Genomic DNA, 24,452 nt, shown 5'->3' with positions numbered 1-24,452 from the left:
ATTTAAATATAGTTTAATGTTTTTATTATTTGCTCTTGCAAATGTACTTCAATTTTAAAAAGGGAATTTTTTTTTTAAAGACTCCGTTTTTGATTTTCATGAACATTCTTTATTCGTCGATGTAAAAGTTTCGCTCTTTCGCAGCCTCATCAGCCTCATTGATTCATTTCCGGAATTTCTATTCATATCTCCATATTTAGCAAACACTGTTTTTGATTTTCATGTACAATTTGATGTAAAAGTTTCGCAGCCTCATCAGTCATCAGCCTCATTGATTCATTTCTCCAAGTTGATATTTCCATATTTAATGAATAAAAGACTTTCATTTCTAAAAAGACTCTAACGCGGATAAGCGGACATAAGCCATCTTTCATAAAGAAATTCTAAAATGACTTATCATTTTATCATTGATTGAGGTCGTGCGGTTAATTTATTCGCTATATAAACAGGTTGGGGCCTATCATGGCATTACTGAAAATGAAAGACTATCCACTTTTTTAAATAAATACACGTTATACAAGTTTCTTCTGGTAAGAGAAGGATAAATCATGCTGATTATAACTAATTTTGATTATTAATTAACTTATTTTATTTTTTTGATTACCAGGCTAACACTAAGTATTGACCATAAAGGGAATGGGGAATCATTATCGAATTTTAACATAGGTATGTTAATCATTAATCCTGTTTACCTGTTATGAATAAATCACAAATTTAAGTTAAACCGTTCCATACTAATTTTTTTTTTTTATTAACCAGTTTATCATAACCTAAAGTTATTTTTTCACAGCTGAAAAATCAAATAAAGTGTATTGGGGTTAAATCCGGAGGTAAATCTGGGGGAAAATTGTCGTTTCCCCTGCAACGATGATCCAATTGGCGGATTTACACGAAACACCATGTGATGATATAATAACACTTACCCAGCATAGCGGACATGCTCATATCACCTTGCCGATCATTTGCTGATCACTAATTCCGGATTTTAAAAACTTATTGCAAAATCACAAATATTTTTCAAATAATGTGGCAAAAAAATAATGGAATCTAAGTAAAAACACTAAATTATTATATGATTTTAATTATATAATTATTAGCACAATTTTTAATAATATTATAAATATATTATTTGTTTATGATAATTCACTAATTATTGCCGATCATCAGACAAAAATTAAAGTGCGAAGATGAATATGCGAGTGCGAAACTTAAGAATTTGCACAAATATTCTTTATATTATGTAGAATCTATAAAAAAAATAATGCAGTGATCTGATTCATAATGCAGGTTTTTTATTAGTAACATAATTAGTGAATAATTTCGTAAAATGAATAAATATATGCCAAATAATAATAAAAGCTAAAAAGTTTCTAATGAAATTTAATACACAATAAATTAAAACTAAATTTAAGTTATTTGTGAAATTTAAGCATATATTATTATGTAAATTTTTTTAGCAACGGTATTTATATTATGTGATAATTGAATAAATGATCGGCAAATGATCGACAACAGTATTGTGATAAAATAGGGATGTCCGCTATGCTCACTTACCCTGACTTAATAACAAAGAGATGAGATTTTCATTAATATAAGATTCTAATTCAGTTATTCAGATACTGATATATTTTAATTTATTTGAATAATGTAAAATACTAGTACATTACAATTCAGATAATATATTTTTGAAAGAACAAAAACAGTGGATAGTCTTTACCAAATTTACAATAATTATTCATGTAAAAATTTTTATATAATCATTCCTCAAGAAATATTAGATTAAATACTATGGTAATATAATTAGATTAATTTAATCATTCACACACAAATACATCAATACATCCATAGGAACAATAACTTTATGGATAATAAAAAGGACATGAAATGATAAATAGATGTCACAAAAAAAGACGAATACTGTGATATAAAGAATTATTATTTACAGCAGACTACTTGCCAATCAAGATTGGACTATTTTTTTATTAATTAAAGGTTGAAATCAATAATTTTCTCCTTTATCATTAGGCATCTAAAAACTAATAATCTGATGAATGATCAAAGTTTTATAGAGAAGTAGTGGCTAATCAACATAATATTAATTATCTTACTATTGATCATAATAATAGAATTCAATTATATTACAAAATTTATGACAGGTTCATTTTCCTAAATTAGAATATTTAACAAATTCTATTCCAAAAAAGAAAATTTTGAATTCTGTTTATATAAATGCATGGAATTTTATGGAATCAAAAATAAAATTGTACTGGCAATATACATTTTTATTTATATATTCATATTTATTGGATTTATTAGATTTATTAGAATAAATGATATTAGAATTTTATACATTATATTTATTGAAATTTAGCAGTTTTATTTTCTTTTGTTTATTATATCAATTTAGTAGTTTCTTTTTTTTTTATATCATTTTAGTAGTTTCTTTTTTTTATATCAATTTAGTAATTTCTTTTTCTCTTATATCAATTTAGTAGTTTTTTTTTTCTTATATTAATTTAGTAGTTTCTTTTTCTCTTATATTAATTTAGTAGTTTTTCTTTTATATCAATTTAATGGTTTCTTTTTCTCTTATATCAATTTAGTAGTTTCTTTTTCTTTTATATTAATTTAGTGGTTTCTTTTTCTCTTATATTAATTTAGTAGTTTTTTTTTCTCTTATATCAATTTAGTAGTTTTTTTTCCTCTTATATTAATTTAGTAGGTTTTTTTTCTTCTTATATTAATTTAGTAGTTTTTTTTTTCTCTTATATCAATTTAGTAGTTTCTTTTCTTCTTATATTAATTTAGTAGTTTTTTTTCTTTTATATCAAATTTCAATTTTTTTTTTAATAATAAAAAACTTTTTTGAAAACAAATAATATGATACATATTTATAATAGAAATAATGTATTCACCGCACCCTGCGTTACAAATTTATATATATTTTTATGTTTATCATTTGCCATTTTAAGGGGGATGCGGTGTATAAACTAAAGATCAATATAAATAATTTACAAAAAAGGAAGGATGCTTTGTAACGCAGGGTGCGGTAAATAAATTCACTCTTTATAATATATTAATTTTAAGTAAATATTAAAATTTATTACTTATATAATTAACAATTCATCTATTAAATATTAAACAAATTTCATTAGCAAATTATAAGAAAAATATATATTATATATTTATTTTTGCAAATCATTTATATTACAATTTTCATTAAACTATTCTTTTTCTTTTTTTTTATAGGTTCAGTGTTTTGAAAGGGCTTCCAAAGAATAGAAAAACCCAAAGATTCATAAGTACGAATCTTTATTTTTTTATTTTTTTTTAATATTATGAATTATTACTAATAACTATTCTTTTCTTTTTTTAAAAAATTTGGAGGACTCTTGAGTTTTAAAGAACAAAAAACTAAGATTTATAAGTAAGTACAAATCTTGGTTTTATTTTTTAAAAATTTTTTAATTTATATGAAGTATTTATATATATATTATGTAATTTTATTAAAAAGTTATATAAAAAAAATTTATAAATATAATTTTTAAAAAAATATGCAGTATGTATATATATTTTTGTTTAAAACTGAAACCAGTTTTATCAGTTTATAAATGAAAAATAATTGTTAGTTATAAAGATAGATTAAGAAACCAACATGTAAATAAGAAATAGTTGTAAAATAAAATAGATAAATTAGATTATTTTTAAGATACTTTTAATTTTAAAATATAAATTTAAGATAAAAATTTTACAGTTTTGAACTTTTAGTTTTTTTTGACTCAATAAAATATTAATTATAAATTATAAAAAGTATACTTATTATTTATTTAAGCTATAATCAATATTTATTTTTATGATAAAATATGAAAAAAAAATTTTGAAGTTGTATTAGTATTAATTTGATTTGGTTTATTTTATTATTAATTTGATTTGATTGATTTTTGCTACTAATATTTTATTTTAATAAAAATAATTTGATATAATAATGTTTTGAAAGTTTTACTATTCTTAGGTTTAAATAAATTTCTGAGTTCTAAAGAACAGAAAAACCAAAATTTGTAAGTAAATACAAATCTTAATTTTATTTATCACCTGCAAATGTAATTATTTTGAAAGCAAGTGGAAATCCAAATAATAATAATGATATTGCAAAAGCATGTAATTAATATTTTGTTGATTTAAATATTAATAATGATAAAAGTATTAATGTATGTTGTGATAAAGCAATTTTTAATAAGTAATGTAATATCATTAAAGTAATTAAAAATTTGCCTCTTATTAGACCATTAATATACTAATAAAACATGTGTAGTGTATTAGTTATTTTTTCAAATTATGGAATTTACTATAGGAACAGTTGGTTGTATATTGAATATTTATGCAAAAAAAAATAATTTTTCTTTTAAATAATAATAATAATTTATTATTAGAAGTTTGGTATTATTTTTTTAGTAAATGGAAAAGTTATTGAAAAGAATATAGAGTAGAAATTTGTACTGGAAATTCTTTATTTCAAATTCAATGTTTTGCTGCTTTTGCTTCTTTATTTTCTTTAGCTAGAAAAATGAATTATATGAAATCAACTGTAAATTATCTTGCAATATTAGCCAAATATTCTAAACTTTGTACACTTTTAGAATTTGCTCTTTCAGTTAATATTAATTGTAAAGGGTATTTTTTATGCATTTGATGAGGCACTTGAAACCTTTGGCATTAAATTTATAAAAGAAAATATTACAGGAAATGTTTATAAAAATGAGAATCTTAAAAGACAAATCAATTCAAGTAGAATGAGAAAGAATGGATTTACTTTTCAATGAATTTATAGGTTATATAGCAGCATCTAAAAAAGATTGAGCAGTTGATGGAAGATGTGAATTATTTTGAGCTCTTGTTAATTCTTTATTAGTTGCATTTAAATCATTAAATTCAACAAATCATCCTTTATTTCAAAATTGCATAGAATTAACTGATAGTAGTTATACCAAACTCTTTTCATATTATGATAAAGGAAAAGAAAGACTTAATCAAATTTACAGGCAAGAGGTATTGAGAATTGACCCCATTAATACAAAAGGAAGAAGAGCCAAAGAAGTAGTTATAACTAAAACAAAAGATATAAAAAATGCTGAATGTACGTCTAAAAAATGTCCAACTCAGTCTGAAGCAGGACTATCCACCACCATCACCACTACAACTACAACCACAACCACTACAACCATCACTACTACAAAACCCAAAAAACCATGGCATGTAACAACAGAAGAAGAAAAGTCTATTCTGAAGCCTTATTTTAAAAGTCCAAAACCTAGCAACAAAGAAATTGAAAAGGTGTTAGATTCACTTTTAAAATTATCACCAAATTATTGAACAAAGAAGAAAGTTAAAGCTGCATGGGGATATGCACAAAAAAAAAAATAGTTGATTGAGTTTTTTTTAGTAATAAATATTTTATTTATATCAATGAAAATTTTTATAATATAACAGGTAATTAAATAAATTAAATAAAATAACGTCACTACTACCATAAAGAATCACAAATCTATTATTACTAGTTGCTAGTAAGATCTTTAAGTTTAGCACTATGATATATAGTCAATTTCACATTACAGCTTAGCCCTGATCCATCAATTTTCGCAGTCTGAAAGTAAGGACGAAAAAACAAAACGAAAGTAAGTAGAAAAAATAAAAAGGAAAAAGATGTAAAAAGTTTAAATATGATTTACATTTTAGTTGTAATTCCCACGGAATTTCTGATTTTGACGAAAATGGATGAAGATTTGATATAAAATAACCAGGGTATATTACTTCTGGTGCATGATCATGAACTGCCATTCCTAACTATAACCTAAAATAAAGAGAAAGAATGAAAGTGAGAAAGTAGACAAAAATTAAAATAAATGAATAAATAAAAAACGAAAAAACAAAAGAGAAAAAAAGAATCAAGAAAAGTATGTTTTAAACTCACCATGATCATAACCGCCACTTCAATCAGGACCGGCCCAAAATATGCTGTCCGTCTCGTTAGTTCAAGAATTTTTATCCGTTTTTCCTTCTTCACTCAATCAATTTTTTTTTCATATTCTTTTTGATTCATTAATTCCCAGAAAGTGAATATGTCTTAAATTCACTTTGATCGTGAACCACCATTCTGAACTAAATTGTAGTCTAAAATAAAAAAAAATCAAAATCAAAAAGTAAGTAGACGAATTAAAAATTAAATAAAAAAAATAAAAATAAAAGGTATTGAACTTACCCAGATTATAGCCTAAAAATAAAAAAAAAGAACGAAAAATAAAAGGAGATTTTTTCTTTTATTTCGTTTATTTACTTTAATTTTTTTATTTATCCTTTGTCTTATTCTAGATCACTCCGATCCATGAACTCCCATTTCGAATTGACACAGTAAAAATTAATATAAAAAATCAAAAAAGTTTAACTCAACCAATGGAATGAATAAGTCGGTAGTTTAAATAAATGCTTACTGTTATTCCTTTTCCTTAACTGAAAAACCCAAACTGAGAGTATAATGACAAAAAATAAGAAAAAGAAAATTAGTAATAAATATAGACCGAAAGACCGAAAGTACTATTAAATTTAACAAATATAGTTTAAAAGAGTTATATATACAAGAATATATTGATAATTAATAAGGATAAACGTATACACTTTTTTGAAAAAGCTTCTTTTTATAGTGAAAATTCGATTTTTTGCATTTTACGCAAAAACTGTCCGAGTAACCAATTACAAGCTTAGAAAATCTTTTTCTTCTCGTAAAATTACATATATATCTGTTGCTAAAACCATATTTTCTTTCTTATTCTTAAAAGGATCTAAAAAAAACGCCTTTTTTAAGACGAATTTCTTGTAAATGCAAAAAAAAAAATTGCGAAAAAAGTTTATTTTGTAAAACTAGTAGGTCACATGATGATCTACCAAATTACTTAATCGGTATGGGGCTATGCCCGCTATGGGCGTAGTATATTTAAAATTGACGTTTAATCAGAATTCATAACTCAATTATGGTTACACAAATTTTCGTTAAATATGATTTACATATTACATGCGCGGTTACTCATGTTTATTATTTCATTTTCATTTTAAAACATCGAAAAATATGACATCACTACCTATTATATAAATACGAAAAATATATCACTGCCTACTATATAAATACATCGAAAAATATATCACTGCCTATACCATCGAAAAATATGACATCATGCCTATTATATAAATACAAAAAGACGACGATTTTTTGTAATTCCGGTTTTTTTATTCGCTTTTTTTTTCGAGAAAAAGAGGAGGTAAAAATTGGTAAAAATCCTAAAGATTGTAAAAAAAAGATTATTTTCATCATGATTGTGATTTGATTAATTCATTTTAAATAGTCATACTTTTTTTTTCCTTTACCTTATTATTATTTTGTTTATTGCTTATTTATATTATAATACATGCTTATTTATAATTCCTTATTATGAGGCCTATTTTGACCGAGACTATATTATGGTTGCTTTTATATTTAATTTTTAAACCTTGCGCAGCATCATACAAACGAAGAACAACGCGTTCATTTCAATATATTGGCGTAATAACATGCATGAAAATGATTAAATGATTTCAAATCGCGGAAATATCGCATCATTTCAACATTTTTGTGTAAATCATGGGATAAAACAACAAGAATAACAAATATGAATCATTTAGCTTGTGATCTAAATAATAATGCCTTTATGTTACCCTTCAAAGAAAGATAATGCATGTGTTTTCAAGATTATAAGATACAGAGTAGAGACGGAAGTCAAAGTTTAAAGATTCAGTTAACATAAATAAGTCATATTTAGATATATTGAATTTTATCGCAAATAGAATAAATTATTCAAGGGGCATAATTTAAAGTAATAATAGTCATTAATTAAATTAATTATAAAAATAAATAAATAATATATATGTATAATATATATATACATATACAGTATGTAATATATACATACAACTTTATTTAAAAAACAAAAAAATTAAAGTGGCTAATTATTTTATTGATGTATAACATGTCGATCAGCGATCCCTTGAATTAACGAATTGAACAAAGGTCATGAACCATATGCATATGTTGAAAGTTTTAAACATATGATAAAATTCAAAAAATAAACTTTAATGACCTTGACAAAAAAGTCAATGTATTGTCATTTTTGACGCCAGCAGAGTATTGATTATTATGTAATTATCGCTGCACTATTTATAAATCTTTCTATATTAATTTCGTGTCAAATTGATTTTTTTTTATTTGATTGTTGAAATTTTTTTCTTAATACTTTGTTACGAAATGCATTTCATTTCATTTATATTTCGATAAAATTGATTTCATTGATTAACTTAATTTTCAACTAAATTTTAAATTAAAAAAAAATTAAATTATTTAAATTATTTAAATTCGGATTACATTAAAATTTAAGGTTCATAATATAAAATTATAGTTTCGTTATTTTATTTTGTTCTATAAATGCCATATATGCAATAGATGTTGATTTACCTGCTAAATTAAAAGTTTATTAAGTTGTAGATAAATTTGTAAAATAAATAAATATATTGTAATTTTTGAATATCATCATTTAGAGTTGCGGCACAGTAATTTTCTTAATTTTTTTTTTTTCTCGTTTAAGAAGTTGAAATTTCAAATTTCAAAGGGCGGGATAGAATTTCCTTATATAAACATGTGATTTCAATAATAAAGATATCTGATATTCTAAATTATATATATTATGATTATTATGATTACAATAAAACCTTATTTCATGCTGTAAATTCAGGAAATTCGGAGAAAAGTAAAAAATTTTTTGTACCATCTTGTACCACCGACAAGCATTATAATTCCGCCCAAGATCGCCAAAGATCATCATAATGCAGGCCAAAAATCATAATTTCTGATGTCCTATTCGGTTTAAAACGAGGTTAAAGTAAAGACTTTCGTTTAGTTTGTTCTTGGCGTATATAAACAGTTACGCAATTATGCAAAGGAGAACAATACTATCGAACGAAATGATATTATATGCAATTAATTATATAATTAAAGTTTCGCAAAAAGAACAAAGAACATGGATCAAAAGACTATTTTTGTGTTCGTTATTATAAAAGTTTATGATGTATTCTTAATTTTTTAAATCAAACACAGAATTAAATTAATTTCAATGGTGCAAACATATGTGAAACATTATAAAAAAATATATTGCATAATATTACAAATTATTTTTCACATGGATAAAAGAAAATTATCATGAGAACCCTTGAGAACTTTAATTTTATTTTTTTATTATTATTATTAATTATATTAATTATAGCTAATTCCTAATGATAATTTATTACTAATGATTCTAAAAATATATTACATTAGAAAATTCCAATGAATGCATATTGGCGTTTATTTATCTGCCATCCTTTGTTGTTTAAATGAATTTTTTATTTTTTTTAAAAAATACAAAATTTTATTATCTCAATAAAAGAAAGTCTCTTATCATAGTAAATGAATGAAATGAATGACAAACAACCGAATTTAGGTAAATTATTAAACTTTTATTTTTATTTCCCCCAAAAAAAACGAGTTTGTTATAAAAAAAAAGAATTTTAGAAGCTGTATTGTGAAATTCAAATTTTCTTCTCGATATATTGAAGTATTCGTTACGATCGTCAAATAAAAATTATTATCCGCCTACAGTATTTTGTCACACATATAGAGATCTTACTACTTTCATAATTTTTTTTTACATACTTTATTAAATAAAAATATTCTAGAAAAAAAATTTTTATTATTTTTTTATGAATGCATCTTTTTGAAACAAGTGAATGAATTTCAAAATAGTATTGATTATTTGGGTACAAATCTAAAATAGCACAAACATTTTTTTTTTTCTGTGAATAAAGTTTGTTGAATAAAACAAAAAAAATGATTCGTTCTAATTATTCTACTAATTACAGAAACTTAGTTGTCGTGACACTGATTATGATCGATTAGGACGTGTATGAATTTATGAATTATAAAAAAAAACTTGTGATACAATTAAGATGTGTAGTTATAATAACTTCCCCATAAAGGGAAAATATTCCTTATCTCCTTAGAATCATTCTTCTAAGCAATTATCATACGATTGAAAAATAAAAACAACCAATATACTTGTTTGGATACGTGTAGTTCATGTAAAAGAAAACAATATCGTGAGAATTTTCTTTATTGCTAAATAAACTCCCCAACCATTTATTGTGCATATCAAATAGATATTGTATAAAAAATCAATAAATAAATTTCAGTTATCGGTATATATCATTCTCTATTCGTATAAGTTACTTAATTAATAATAAGGACCACTCATATTTATTATATTATGAATTACCAAATCGTTCGTGTGACTCAGAGATATTTTATATAATATTAAAACAAGGTATTTCTTTTAAATGTAACTTTGATTAGTGTTTTACGCCCCACTCGGATGAAATCCGTCAGTGAATCTGGGTTACTGCTAAAAATGTAGTATAGGCTAAAAATTTGTGGTGCAGACCCCGAACTTTTCTAATGCAGAATAAAGTTTTTACATAAAAATTTTGCTACGTCAATTTGGTAATATTGGGCAGTACTATAAACTTGATTTTTAATAATTTATTTAAAATAATTATACAACAGCTATTTAATAATATTATTAGATATTCCCCCTTATTTATTGATCAAAGATATCATCAAAGGCGTCGTCAGAGATAGTGTAGTCGCGCGTTGATCAATGCATCTATTGTACATTGAATTAGGTAGTTCGTCTGCTTCTAATAACCTACATGTTAATACTTTTTTCAACAGGGTTTCTTTTTATTAACCCCTCCTTATTATGTTGTTAGAAGTATTTCATAAAAAAAAAGAATAATTATTAACATGATATACAGTCGGCTCGCGTTATAACGAATTTCGATATAACGAATTGTTTAGTACAACGGATTTTCACTGTGGTACGGATTTTTGACAAAAAAAATCTTACTATACCGAATTTTACTAATTAAATGCTGTATACTGTACGCTGAAATGGTAAGTTTCGCAACAGATGGTTTGAAACCTCAAATTACTATATATTATTTTTGTAGGGTTTCGTCTTTTAGTTGATTAGGGAAAGTGAAAGGGTTAGTTTTGTGTTCGTTACAAAACTTATTTTTTTGTGATCTTATTTATAACTGACATTTTTATATAATTTTTTTTTTTGTAGGTTTTGTATTTGGACACTGGAAACATCAGAATGGTAAGTTTTGCAATGGATGTTTCAAAGAAGTGGTTTCTAACGCTTTCTTTCATTTTTTTTTGTATGGTGCCGGAAGTCTATACTCGACAATCACGTGATTTTGTTTCAATTTTCTGGGCTGATTCTATATCATGTGATCCGAAATTCAGCCAATAAAAAACCGGAATTTCTTGTACTAATAAAATGCGGTCTTTGAAAATTTATTATGATGTTACAAACAAGATAAAACATAAGAAAAAGTAGATTACCATTTCATAAACATCATAAATTGATAAAAATTTTTTTTTAAAAAAAATTACATTTGATTCATATTATAATAATTCAGGCTGGCATTATCACAATGCATGGAGTCGGCCCAATTTATCATAAGTTCTGGCTTATCTGGCTAACATATTTTGTTTCAAATTTGGGCCAATTATATGAAAATCATGCAATTTCAAATGCTTATAACTTTTCTTCTTTTAATTTTTTTAAAAATCTGACTGGTAATTTGATAAAGCTTACCTCAAAAAATAAAGTTACCAGTTTATTTTTTCTAAATTGTATTTTTTTTAAGGAGTTGGAAGTTTTTTAAATGTTACATTTTTATTGTTGAGTATAGACTTTTGATACCATAGGCTTCAGAATTTTGGTCTAGAATATTGGATATGGTATATATATTCCATAATTACAAAATTTTTTTAAATTTGAAATGTTTTCTAACATTTCTCTTCTTTTTTTCTTGTAGTTTTTGGACTTTAGGTTCAACTGTAATGAGCATCTAATGTTTTTTTTATTTGATATTTTTTGGATAATTAGATTAACATAGATTTTTTAATATAGATTTTAATATATAGTGCATAAAAAAAATAATTATAATAAAAATTATATGTTAAAAATCTTTAATAATTCCTGCAATATACATCTATTTGGCAAATAATTTTACCTGATTACACAGTAAATATATATATATATACTGATTATTTTTTGTTTACATGTTCATTTATGATTAGTTATGTTTTACCCATAGTAAAATGGCATATAAAATGATAGTCACTATAAAATGTAAAACGATACCCACAACGCACATCGCAGACTAGCGTTGCTTGTCTAAACCTCTTCAAAATCCTACGATTAGTTTCGTCAAAATTTTACTATAGATTTATTATAGTTTCGGCAGAGTTTCGGCAGTTTCGGCATTTATAATAAGTTTCGGCAGTTTCGCCTTTCTTCAAAGTTTCGCCAGTTTTTTAATATAACTTTAATATAGTTTCGGCAGAATTTCGCTTTTTGGCAAAACGCCATCTTGTCTAAACCCTTGGGTTTCGGCAAGCAACCTTATGCAGGACCCTGCTTACTTATAAGATAGGTCACTCTCAAGCCTAAGGTAAAAATCATATATAAAATTCTTTGCAGATCCTACTATAAAAGGAAATTTTATGTTATATTGTTATAATTTTTTTTCCCTTTTAGCTAATTAACCAATAGAATTTAAGAAAAAAGTAAAATAAAAACTATTAGTAAAAGGCCAATTTTCTACAGTGACCTTTATTATAAGTAAGCGGAATCCTTAATTATCCTAGTTCTATTTTTCAGCAAGATGGAACATCATGTCATACATCTTTTTACAACGTCTGGTGGATGTCAAGTCATAACATTCCAGTTTTAGATTGGGTGACACAAAGTCCAGATCTTAACCTGATCGAGAATTTGTGAAACCATTTGGACTACCAAGTACGTAAAAGGAAGCTTCTACCTAAATCTAAACAGGAATTAATAAATGTAGTACAAGAGAAATGAAGGAAGATTAACTTCGAAAGCAGTACGTCGCTTGATTTTTAAGTTTCTCAAATGCGCGTTAAAACAGGTAAGGTAAGATTAAAGGAGGACATACTAAATATTAATTATATCAAGTTGAATTTTTCTAATAATAAATTTCATACATTGTATTTTCTTTGAGAAAAAATTTTTTGTCAATTAATAAGTACAAAAAAATTTTTTTTCATACCATATATAAATTTAAATTTTATATAAAATTTCAAAAATCTGGTAATTTAATGTAAGCTTGTATATAATTTTAAACTTTTTTTTCTGAAGTAAAATACTTTTTTTATTTTTAAAGATAGTTAAATTTATACAATTAATTCTCTATAAATGCATTACTTATAATATATTTTCTTCCTAAATATACACTTTAGTTCAGTTTTAAGTATACTATATAACCTTTAATTATTTACTTTTTATCCTTTATAATTACATATTTTGCTTTTTAATAAAATATTTGCTATAATAAAAAAACTTATTGTTAATAAAAAATAATATTAGATTGCTATTTGTATTGACCTCATCGGGAAATTTTTTGGGAAGCAGATCTGCGTAGATTTTTAGAAATTATATTTACACAGATCTTATACCCTGGTGCAAAACATTAGAGGAAAATTCTAATAAAAAACTGCGCAGATTTTATAAATAGCAAAGTTCTGCGTGGATTTTTAAATAAAAAACCTTTGAAATAAATCAAAATATAAAATACAATTAATATATGATAATTTATAGTCCATTTATATTAATTAATCATAATCAATTCTTTATTTCTACCAAAAAAAGCAACGTAAAATTTCACGCAAAAATACGAATTATAAAAATTAAAGTATTTCAAAGAAATACAATTAAAAAATATAAAATTACGAATGATAAAAAAAAATTAGTATTTCAAAGAAATACGATTAAAAAATATAAAAAAATTATATAAAAAATTATATTTCAAAGAAATACAATTGGTTTTTACTATTTCAAATCACCGGGGGGTGATCATCACCGTTGGCCAGAATTATCAATTTTTACCAGCACTATATTTTTTTAATGCTGGTCGATTGTAATAATTTCAGTCACCGGTGATCATCACCCCGGTAATAGTTAGAAAAATTCAATACAATTAATCATCATAATTTTTATTTTTTACCGATTCGCTGCTCTCTTCTGCGACTGCTGACTCGTATTGATCAGTTCTTTGACTAACTTCTTTCACTTCTCGTTCAGCCAATTCCTTCATTATACGTAGAGCTCCTAATGAGTCGAGTTGAGTCGAGTTACAAGTCAAAAACCTTAATTTTAAAGTACTTTTTATTAAGTTAGAATATAATTAAACAAAATTTTACAATTATGCAAGTCAAAAATGCGAGTTTATGCGGATCATTTTCAGAGCTCTAATTATACAAGGAGTTATTTGCGTTTTATTTCTAAACGCTTGCTGTTAATTAATTATAGATTAATATCTGTAAAATATTAAAAGATTAAAAAAACTGCGAAAATTTGTGAAAATTATTTACTAAAAAAAATTTGACTCTTTTCGTAACAGACTTGTCATTACACTTAATACTATAGCTATTGGGATTTAACAAGATGTCACATATTGATAGAATATACGCACAATGCGTAAAAGGAAATTCTTTATCCTATACTGTTTGAAAATCGAATGGCCAATTTTCGTTAAAATATTGTGATTTTTGAAAAGTTCATAAAATGCATTATGCGTTTTTTGATTTTGTTTCCATTCAGCGATCTTCATAGAAGAAGAATTGTTATTTATGCATTCCAATCGCTGTTCTCCAAAGACAGAAAACATGGCACTCCTGATACTTGTGGCAAAATCATTTCTCCTGCTTCTGCATTTAGTTTTTATCTAAAAAAAAGTTAAATAAATATAAAAAAATACCTTTTTTTAACGATTATTAATATTTCACATACCTCTGCCAACAACTTATCTGAAAATAAAGAAATCCACGCATTTTGCCCAATATTTTTAATATAATGATCTGCATGTTTAGATAAATATGTTTCTAAAGCCTTTCAGTACTCTATATCCGAAGGATATAAAGTTGTTAGAATAAGTTCTTTAGCTACATTTTTATAAACGCGCTGTGAAGATATTTGGTTATTATAAGTATCTTTAGATTAAAATCAAGTTGATAATTTTTAATTAACTTACATTCCAGAAATCATCGCTTAATACATCACTTTTTGCAACATTTTGCGTATCTTGAATACTTTTTTGTTGCTGATCTCTAATATATCGACACAGTTTGTAGATGGCGTTTACCTTTCCATCTAATGCATTCATGGTGTAATTAAACTCTTTCACCATTAAGTAACATTCATCCTCTACAATATGTGATTTTGGTAAAGGCTCACAGTTATCACTTTTATCATGGTTATCACTTTTATCACGGTTATCATTATGTTCTTCGTTATCATCATCATCGTCATCATCGTCATCATTATCGTTATAATAATCAATTTCTTTATCAAGGTCAATTTGCATTGATTTAAGTATGGGAGTTGGCATCCTCAAAGTTTTTTCATAACTTATAGGAGTTACAGATGACGTAAATGTAGTTAAAATAGAAGTTTCAGTATGTGCAGTCCTGACTAAAGAATTCTCGCGATTTGTTGAGGATTTCTCACAATTTGCTAGAATAAAAGAAACAGATTTAACTAAAGATCTTCCACGATCTACATCAAATGGAGTAACAAGTATGAAAGGACTAGTAGGTGATTTTTCACGATCTGTGCACGGATCTTTAGGAATTTCTGAAGATTCTACTGTTGGTGTTTAGCAAAAGTTAATTATAATGTTAAATTGCAAAATATCAGTATCTTGACGACTAACTACCTGATAACATTTGTGCAAATATATTTTGTTGGCTTTCATTCTGTCCTTCAGGAACGTCAAGTGCTTGTTTTCTTCTTTGTCCTTCAAGAATGTCAAGTGCTTGCTTTCTTTTTTTTGAGTTTTTTGCATTTTTTAACTTTTTAGACGCCATAATCACTTAAATTCTAAATTCGTAAAATTTGTATAGGAAAAATATTGCGGAGAAAAATTCAAACAACAATTAATTCGAAAAATTGAAAAAAAAATGTTAAGATTCATATAAATGTAAAAATATGCGACGATTCAGCCAACCGAAAAAAAATGAAAAAATTCTTACATTATAAATAATTGAAAAATTAGGTAAGGTTAAAAGTTTTACCAGAATTTTTTAAAAAAATCAGTTACTCCTGAATTAAAATATATTTAAGGATCAGTAAATTAAATAAATTAATTATTGTGACGATTCAGCCAACCGAAAAAAAATAAAAAAATTCTTATATTATAAATAATTGAAAAATTGTGTAAAGTTAAAAGTTTTGCCAGAATTTTTTTAAAAAATCAGTTACTCCTGAATTAAAATATATTTAAGGATCAGTAAATTAAATAAATTAATTGTTAATGAATTGGTAAAAAAATCAGTTACTCCTGAATTAAAAATATCAGTAAATGAAAAAAATTAATTACTAATCAGTAAATAAATTAATTATCTTTCAGTAAACAAAAATAATCAATTATCAGTAAAATTTATATTCACTTGATAATCAGTAAAAAAAAAATATACTAAAAGTAAATCTTCATAAATATTTTTCGCGTGAAACTAATCGAAAAAATTTTCCTGTGTTAATTTCTAAACTCGCATTGATTTCTAAAGAAAAATGGTCAGATATAAATGTCAAATTTGCAAGAGATATTTTTCAACTCCCAGCGGTTTGAGACAGCACGCTAATACCAAACACTATGGAAGAATAACAACTTTTTGACCAAGTGAACTAAGTGAACATGTTCAAAGATTCTCGTAACAACCATCAAGAATAGCGGTTATGCCAGAACATAATGGAACACACCCATTACAATGCCAGATACATTTACTTCGCATAAAAAATCCACATACCAAGATGATAATATTAGTGAGATGGAGGATATAATAATCAACAAAATTCCAACTCAAAATGCAGATAATTTAGAATCTGAACCACGTTATAATCTGCGAAAAAAATTAAAATCAGAAAATATAGAAGAGAGAGCTGAAGAAAATTTTGAAGAAAATTTTGAAGAGTTGGGAACAGAAATACCAGTAAATCTCGACAATATTGATCTAGATTCTGAAGATCTTTAAGAAGCATCGTTAGATGATGCTTTAGATGCTATTGAAGGAAAAAATCTACCAGAACGCGTAGCAAAGTGGCCAAATAATGCATACAGAGATTTCATGAGATTAATTGTAAAGGGTAATATATCTAACAAAATTGGAGATCAAATAATTAAATTCTTTAATAAATATACCCTATAAAAAATATGTATACGGTTTTTATACTGTATATACGTATTTTTGATACAGTTTGCATTTTTACATACGGCATATCAGTATAATGTATACTGTTCGCAAAATGTGCTTAGTAAAAAATACAATAAAGTATATGGTAAACATACTGTGTGATACGGTATATTAAATTCATACGTCTATAACGTATATCATTTCTACTGTATATCAGTATTTTGTATACGGTTCACAAAAATATTGTAAATAAAGGATAGTACGGTATACGTATTATTCTACAGTATATTAAAATTCATACGTTTATAACGTATTTTCTACAGATATATACAGGTCAAATAAATAAAAATCAGATTTTTGCCCTTTTTAATATGGCTGTCTGATTTTTTGGCAATTTTAATATAATATTTCCGATTTTAATAAATATTTCTGATTTTAATATAATATTTCTGATTTTTAACATGAAATTGCCGATTTTTGGTTATTTGTAATAGGATTTTTCGATTTTAATATATGTGATTATGTATTACGGTTTAATATTTATTTATTAACTTAGATTTTTTTTTTTATTTCAGTTATAATTATTTTTTTGCCTTAAAAACTTTACTAAAATACTTTTTAAATACTTTATAAAATAGAATTAAAATATTTTTTTTCTTAAATATAAATACATTTAAATTAAATAACTCATAATTTAAAATATAAACAAATATTATATTTTTTTTACATATATTTCAAAGTATGGTTTGAGCATTTTGGCTGAAGTAAATCTTATTCTTTTAATTAAAAGTAGTTTAGTAAGTTTAAAACTGTTAAGATCATAAAAGTACAGTTAATATTTTTGGAATTATTTACATTTTTAATATTATACAGTAGTATTAAGTTACAAATTTTTTTACCTTCAGAGCGTATTTTGAGATCTTTAGCCAAAGTAAATCAACTTCTTATATTAATTGTAAGTTGTTCGGCAGGTTAAAATCTACTTGGATATTAATTTTCACGAAGGTACAGTTAATACTTGATGAGTTATTTACAATTTTCACAACAGTACTCATTCATGACTTTTATTTTTTTTATTTTGTCACTTCAGAGCGTATTTTGAGCACTTTATCCAAAGTAACCCAACTTCTTATATTAATTGAAAGTTGTTTAGCATGTCAAAATCTACTTGAATATTAATTTTCAAGAAGGTACAGTTAATACTTGATGAGTTATTCACGATTTTCACAATGGTACTCATTTACGAATTTTATTTTTTTCCGTTTTGTCACTTCAGAGCGTATTTTGAGCACTTTAGTCAAAGTAAATCGACTTCTTTTATTAATTGAAGTTGTTTAGCATGTCAAAATCTACTTGAATATTAATTTTCACGAAGGTACAGTTAATACGTGATGAGTTATTCACGATTTTCACAACAGTACTCATTTACGAATTTTATTTTTTTCCGTTTTGTCACTTCAGAGCGTATTTTGAGCACTTTAGTCAAAGTAAATCGACTTCTTTTATTAATTGAAAGTTGTTTAGCATGTCAAAATCTACTTGGATATTAATTTTTACGAAGGTACAGTTAATACTTGATGAGTTATTCACGATTTTCACAACAGTACTCATTTACGAATTTTATTTTTTTCCGTTTTGTCACTTCAGAGCGTATTTTGAGCACTTTAGTCAAAGTAAATCGACTTCTTTTATTAATTGAAAGTTGTTTAGCAGGTCAAAATCTACTTGGATATTAATTTCTACGAAGGTACAGTTAATACTTGATGAGTTATTCACGATTTTCACAACGGTACTCATTTACGAATTTTATTTTTTCCATTTTGTTACTTCAGAGCGTATTTTAAGCACTTTAGCCAAAGTAAATCGACTTCTTTTATTAATTAAAAATTGTTCAGCAGCTTAGAATCTACTTGAATATTTATTTTAATGAAGGCGCAGTTAATATTTGTGGAGTTATTAATTTTTTATAATTGTGCGTATTACATTAAATTACAAGTAAATTTATATTCTTAATGTATTTTGTTTAAAATTTAATTATTTAAGATTAGTTTTTTATTTAATATTGCTTAATAAAATATTTTTTAAATTTTAATTCAATATTACAATATAATTTTTTATAAAAATATATATTTCATAATGTATATACAATTTTTTTGTATAGTGAAAAAACTGAAAAATGTGGTTAAGAATTGGTAATACGGCTGTAAAAAGTCACAAATCGGACAAATATAGCTAAAATCAGCCAATTTTTATTTATTTGACGTGTGATAGAGTAAGTTTTTCTACACTTTAAAGCATCAAACAATACTAGTATCTGCTAATATGTACTACCCAAAAACTCACTGATGTAAAATCACAATTATTAAAAAATTCACAAGAATTTTTGTTAATACTGTTTAATTTTTAAGTTCAAAGTCCGATTGATAATACTAAATTCAAAACTCAATTATAAATCATTTTTATAAATTATAATTTAAAAATTAAGCAGTATTAAGGAAAATTCTCATGAATTTTTCTTAATACTACTTAATTCTAATTTAACTAATTTAGTATTAAGGTTTTAATTTAAAAATTAAGCAGTATCAAGGAAAATTCTTGCGAATTTTTCTTAATACTGCTTAATTCTAATTTAACTAATTTAGTATTAAGGTTTTAATTTAAAAATTAAGCAGTATCAAGGAAAATTCTTGCGAATTTTTCTTAATACTGCTTATATCTGCCAATTCGTGAAATTAGCCAAACATAAAGATTTGCACATTTTAACAAGAATTATGTTTCACAAGCTTAAATTGTATGTGTTACATAATCAGATGATCTAAATCTATCAAAAAATAAAAAAAAATTTTTTAACGTTTATTCAAAAATAACAATGGCAACTACTTTCTTTTTCAATCACTTTTCAATCACTTTTCAATCAGATTTTTGGTAGGTGACTTAGAAAAGTTTATAGGCATATATAGCAGGTTTTTTTAATCAGTAAGTAAGAAAACAAATATTAATAATTTTTATTAATAAGAAAAATCTTTTTTCATTTATTTTTAACCTTATTTCCTTCTTTTTTTTAGTAAAAATATATACAAAATAAAAATGTGAGTTATGATTTAGAGTTTTTGAGATGTTTTTTTTTGTTTTTTACTATACTAATTTTATTCTACTTGTTAATTACTTTTTAAAATTGATTTTATTAATTTATTCAATTTAAAACAGAAATGGCAAATAAAAACTTGTTAAGTAAAGTAAAAAGAGCCCAATAATACCTGTAAAGATCATCTTTTGGTAAGAATTATAATTTTAAAAATTTTTGTGTCAGAGTTTTATTCAATTAACAAAATCGTTAATATCTCAGCGTACATGTATTCTAAACACATATATTTATATTCATATGAAAGCCCAGAATCTACTCTACCTGAACGAAAAAAGATTATTCAAATCGAATTACTAGATGTGAAGATATTAACGATCAAAGTCAAAGGTTAAAAATAAATATATTGAACGTAATTATTCAGCAACTTGTGATCCAATTCATGTGATATTTGGTTTATGGATAGCTCTTGATTACCTCTTTCTAATGAATATAAATTCATTCGTCTAGCACACATACACGTTAAGTTATTCAATATTTTGTCATGACAATTATATTTAAATTTTTTAATTTTAATGATATTATTAAAAAAATCAAAAAATAATATAATCAAATCAATTTTATTTATATCAGCGGTGTGAATCTATCATTTTCATGTAAATTGTATTAGCATTTTCTTAATAAAGTTAGTTTTTTGAATATAAAAACTTAATTCCATAAATCAGCCCATATGTTAATTCTAATTTAACTAATTTAGTAGTATTAAGGCTTTAATTTAAAAATTAAGCAGTATCAAGGAAAATTCTTGCGAATTTTTCTTAATACTGCTTAATTCTAATTTAACTAATTTAATATTAAAGCTTTAATTTAAAAATTAAGCAGTATCAAAGAAAATTCTCACAAAATTTTCTTAATTCTAATTTAGCTAATTTAGTATTAAGGCTTTAATTTAAAAATTAAGCAGTATTAAGAAAAATTTTTACAAATTTTCTTATTAAAAAAAAGAACTTTTAAATTACTAATTAAACTTTAAAAACAATCTGTATGATTTAAATTTTAAAAAAAATACTTCTGCTTTTTAATTTTCGCATTTCTATATTTAACCAATTAAAATTCAGCTGATCGCCGATCACATGCATTAATAACACGTTATTGTTTATTTTTTGTTTATTTTTTCAAAAATATTCTTTTCTCTTCTTTTTTTTTAGAAAAAAAAAGACAATAAAAATGAATACCAAAATTATTTTAACATATAATAATAAAAATTAAATAAAAAACTTATTTTGATAATATATAATATATATATTTGTACCAAACTACTAATTATACAAAAAGTGATATGCACGTATATCAATTAACAATTACTTTCACTAATATCTCTGGAATTGTAATGGTGAATTTTAACAATATTAATTAAACAACTATATGTACACCGTTTTATGTTTTTATTTTTATATTAATATTATATGTTAACATATATTAATTATATTTTTTTTTTTACTTTTATGTATTTTATTTAATTTTTTTAATATATTACTAACATTACTACTATCGTTTTATTACTTTTTTATATCTAACTAATATATTAATAATATTACTAACTTTTTATTATTTCTTTTTTATATTTAAAATAATGATAATATTACTAGAAAAAATGTATTTGTAACAGCCTGTTACATATCTTATTTGTAACATCCTTTTTTTATTTTTTTTTAATAATAAATTTAATGTGTGTTTCACAAATAAAAATTTTATATGCAAAATTTAATTTGGAAAACTTTTACTTAATGTATTTAAGACAGTTTCATAGACAAAATTTTAAGTTATAAGCAGTTTCTTGAAATTTTTTAAAAAATTCTTTTGTCTTAGTTACACGACTGATCTTTTGTTTTTGTTTACATTACGCCTGATCTTAAATTTTAATTGGATAAAATTGGGGGTTGTTACAAATAAGACGCGTAACAGGCTGTTACAATTAGATTTATCCATATTACTAATTAAATTTCTTTTTTTTTACTAACCTTTTATTATTCCTTTTTTATATTTAAAATAATGATAATATTACTAATTAAATTTCTTTTTTTTTTGTTTATATTTTGCTAATATTATTTTTTTTACAAATAGTATATTATTTTATACTAGTTTTTTATTTATATTATTATAAAAAAATATTTGTATATTTAATATTATTTAATAAAAATTTTATTGATTATAAATGCATTTTAAATTCTGTTTGCAAATATAAAATATACGATTTAATTGAATAATATATACTATTTATCAGTACAAAATATGCAGTTTAAACTGGAAAAAAGTACTGTTTATCAGTATAAAATATACGGTTTATCCTGGAAAAGTATACTGTTCGCAATATAAAATATAAAACAATATACTGTTTATTGGTATAAAACATACGGTTTTTCTACTGTTTACAAGTATAAAACATACGGGTGAAACTGGAAAAATATACTGTATGCAAATCGTATATATGATACAGTGTGCAGAATACCGAATATATACAGTATGTGAAAATACTGTAATTATACGGTAATAATACTATAAATATACTGTTCGCAAAATACGAAAATACAGTATACTAACCGTATATATATTTTTTATAGGGATAACAATCTGAAAGAATCTCCATTACCGAAATCAACCAAAAATGGCAAAGACTATCTTAATCAAATAACTTCACCTTCATTAGACTTCAAAAAAAAAGTTGTTTCAACCTACAGCGGTATTGACATTACACTCTATTATCATCCTATATTTTGCGCTATTCAAGCTCTTCTGCAACGACCAGAAGTAGCTAATAATTTTGTCTATAAGGAAATTCTAAAGAAAAAAAAGATAAATTTAATAATTATGAATAACTAAAAGAAACTGAAGATCATCACTCAGATTTTTGGTTGTTTATATTCTTAGGATGATGGAAGCGAAACAAAAGTATTTGGTGAGCCATATAAAGGCGACTGGTGGCTGAAAACGGAGAAGATTCTTTCACCATTAAATCACTTATTGTTTATCATCTTATATTCAGATGGGACTACTTTCGATGGACTGGGCAAGACATCAGGCCATCCAGTATTTTTAACGCTTGAAAATGTTCCAAATTGGGTTTGAAACCTACCAGAATCTAAAATACTTTTAGGTTTTTTGCCTAAAGTTCAAGATTTAGGCATTAAAACTACTGAAGTCTTTTGAAGTTTGCAGCGTGAAATATTTCACAAATGCTTTAATATCATGCTTTGATCTTTACTGGAGAAATCTGATACGTTATGTTTTGGGATTAATGGACAAGCGAAAACATTTGCTGCACGAATTTCTTTTTTTTTGCGGATATGCTTGAAGCAGATAATGTGACCACTACATATAAAGGAGCGTGATGTAAAATACCATGCCATACTTGTATGGTTCTGCAAAATAACTTAAACAATATAAAACTTACACAAGAAGATATACTTTCCAGAACTCATGAAAATATAAAGGAAATGGTTAGCACTGGACAGGAAAGGAGTATTATATACATTACGTCAAAAATGCCTTCTGGGAATTTCTGTAAATATTACTAAATTTTATAAGTAATGATGACATTGTAAAAATTTTTTTACATATATAAAATTTTTTACAGAAATCTGAATATTTACGAAGCATGCGTTCCCAACCGTATGCATCATATCAACCTTGGACTTTTTAAATATCAACTGGAGTTTACGCAAGAAATCTTAAAAAAGGTCAAAGGGTTGGAATTACAGAAGATTTTCGATGAACATCTTTGATAAATTCTACATTTTTCAGACCTTAAATTGTTAAGTAAAGTAGGTCAACTAAAAGTAATGACAGCATCAGACTATTGTCATATTATGAAGATAGCGATTTTTGCTTTAGATGAAATTTTCAGCGAAGAAAATGAAATAACTTGTAAAGAACTTTGTGAACTTTACACAAAGTTTAATAAAATGTATACTATGA

At 24.5% G+C, this 24,452-nt stretch overlaps 4 protein-coding genes across 4 annotated transcripts; 3 read left to right on the top strand and 1 right to left on the bottom strand.

Annotated features, from left to right (window-relative positions):
• Positions 1 to 4,564: 4,564 nt before the first annotated feature.
• Positions 4,565 to 5,370, top strand: OCT59_001451 (uncharacterized protein; the record flags this gene model as incomplete). The annotated part of the gene is made up of 2 exons (XM_066139578.1): positions 4,565 to 4,664; positions 4,910 to 5,370. 2 exons carry the CDS (start codon positions 4,565 to 4,567, stop codon positions 5,368 to 5,370), a joined length of 561 nt encoding a protein of 186 aa, XP_065988972.1.
• Positions 5,371 to 14,184: 8,814 nt separating this feature from the next.
• OCT59_001450 (uncharacterized protein) lies at positions 14,185 to 16,072 on the bottom strand (the record flags this gene model as incomplete). Its single annotated transcript, XM_066139577.1, has 6 exons — positions 14,185 to 14,353; positions 14,610 to 14,633; positions 14,711 to 14,931; positions 14,997 to 15,095; positions 15,238 to 15,851; positions 15,922 to 16,072. The coding sequence occupies 6 exons, from the start codon at positions 16,070 to 16,072 to the stop codon at positions 14,185 to 14,187; spliced, it is 1,278 nt and encodes a 425-aa protein (XP_065988971.1).
• Positions 16,073 to 16,972: 900 nt separating this feature from the next.
• On the top strand, positions 16,973 to 17,236 carry OCT59_001449 (uncharacterized protein; the record flags this gene model as incomplete). Its single annotated transcript, XM_025325239.2, has 1 exon — positions 16,973 to 17,236. The coding sequence occupies one exon, from the start codon at positions 16,973 to 16,975 to the stop codon at positions 17,234 to 17,236; it is 264 nt and encodes an 87-aa protein (XP_025182073.2).
• Positions 17,237 to 22,950: 5,714 nt separating this feature from the next.
• On the top strand, positions 22,951 to 23,603 carry OCT59_001448 (uncharacterized protein; the record flags this gene model as incomplete). The annotated part of the gene is made up of 3 exons (XM_066139576.1): positions 22,951 to 23,024; positions 23,099 to 23,285; positions 23,406 to 23,603. The coding sequence occupies 3 exons, from the start codon at positions 22,951 to 22,953 to the stop codon at positions 23,601 to 23,603; spliced, it is 459 nt and encodes a 152-aa protein (XP_065988970.1).
• Positions 23,604 to 24,452: the final 849 nt, after the last annotated feature.

Source organism: Rhizophagus irregularis, chromosome 1 (assembly GCF_026210795.1).
Source record: "Rhizophagus irregularis chromosome 1, complete sequence".
Classification (NCBI taxonomy): domain Eukaryota; kingdom Fungi; phylum Glomeromycota; class Glomeromycetes; order Glomerales; family Glomeraceae; genus Rhizophagus; species Rhizophagus irregularis.
Note: the sequence above shows the minus strand (reverse complement) of the source record. Positions and strands in the feature narration are given on the sequence as shown.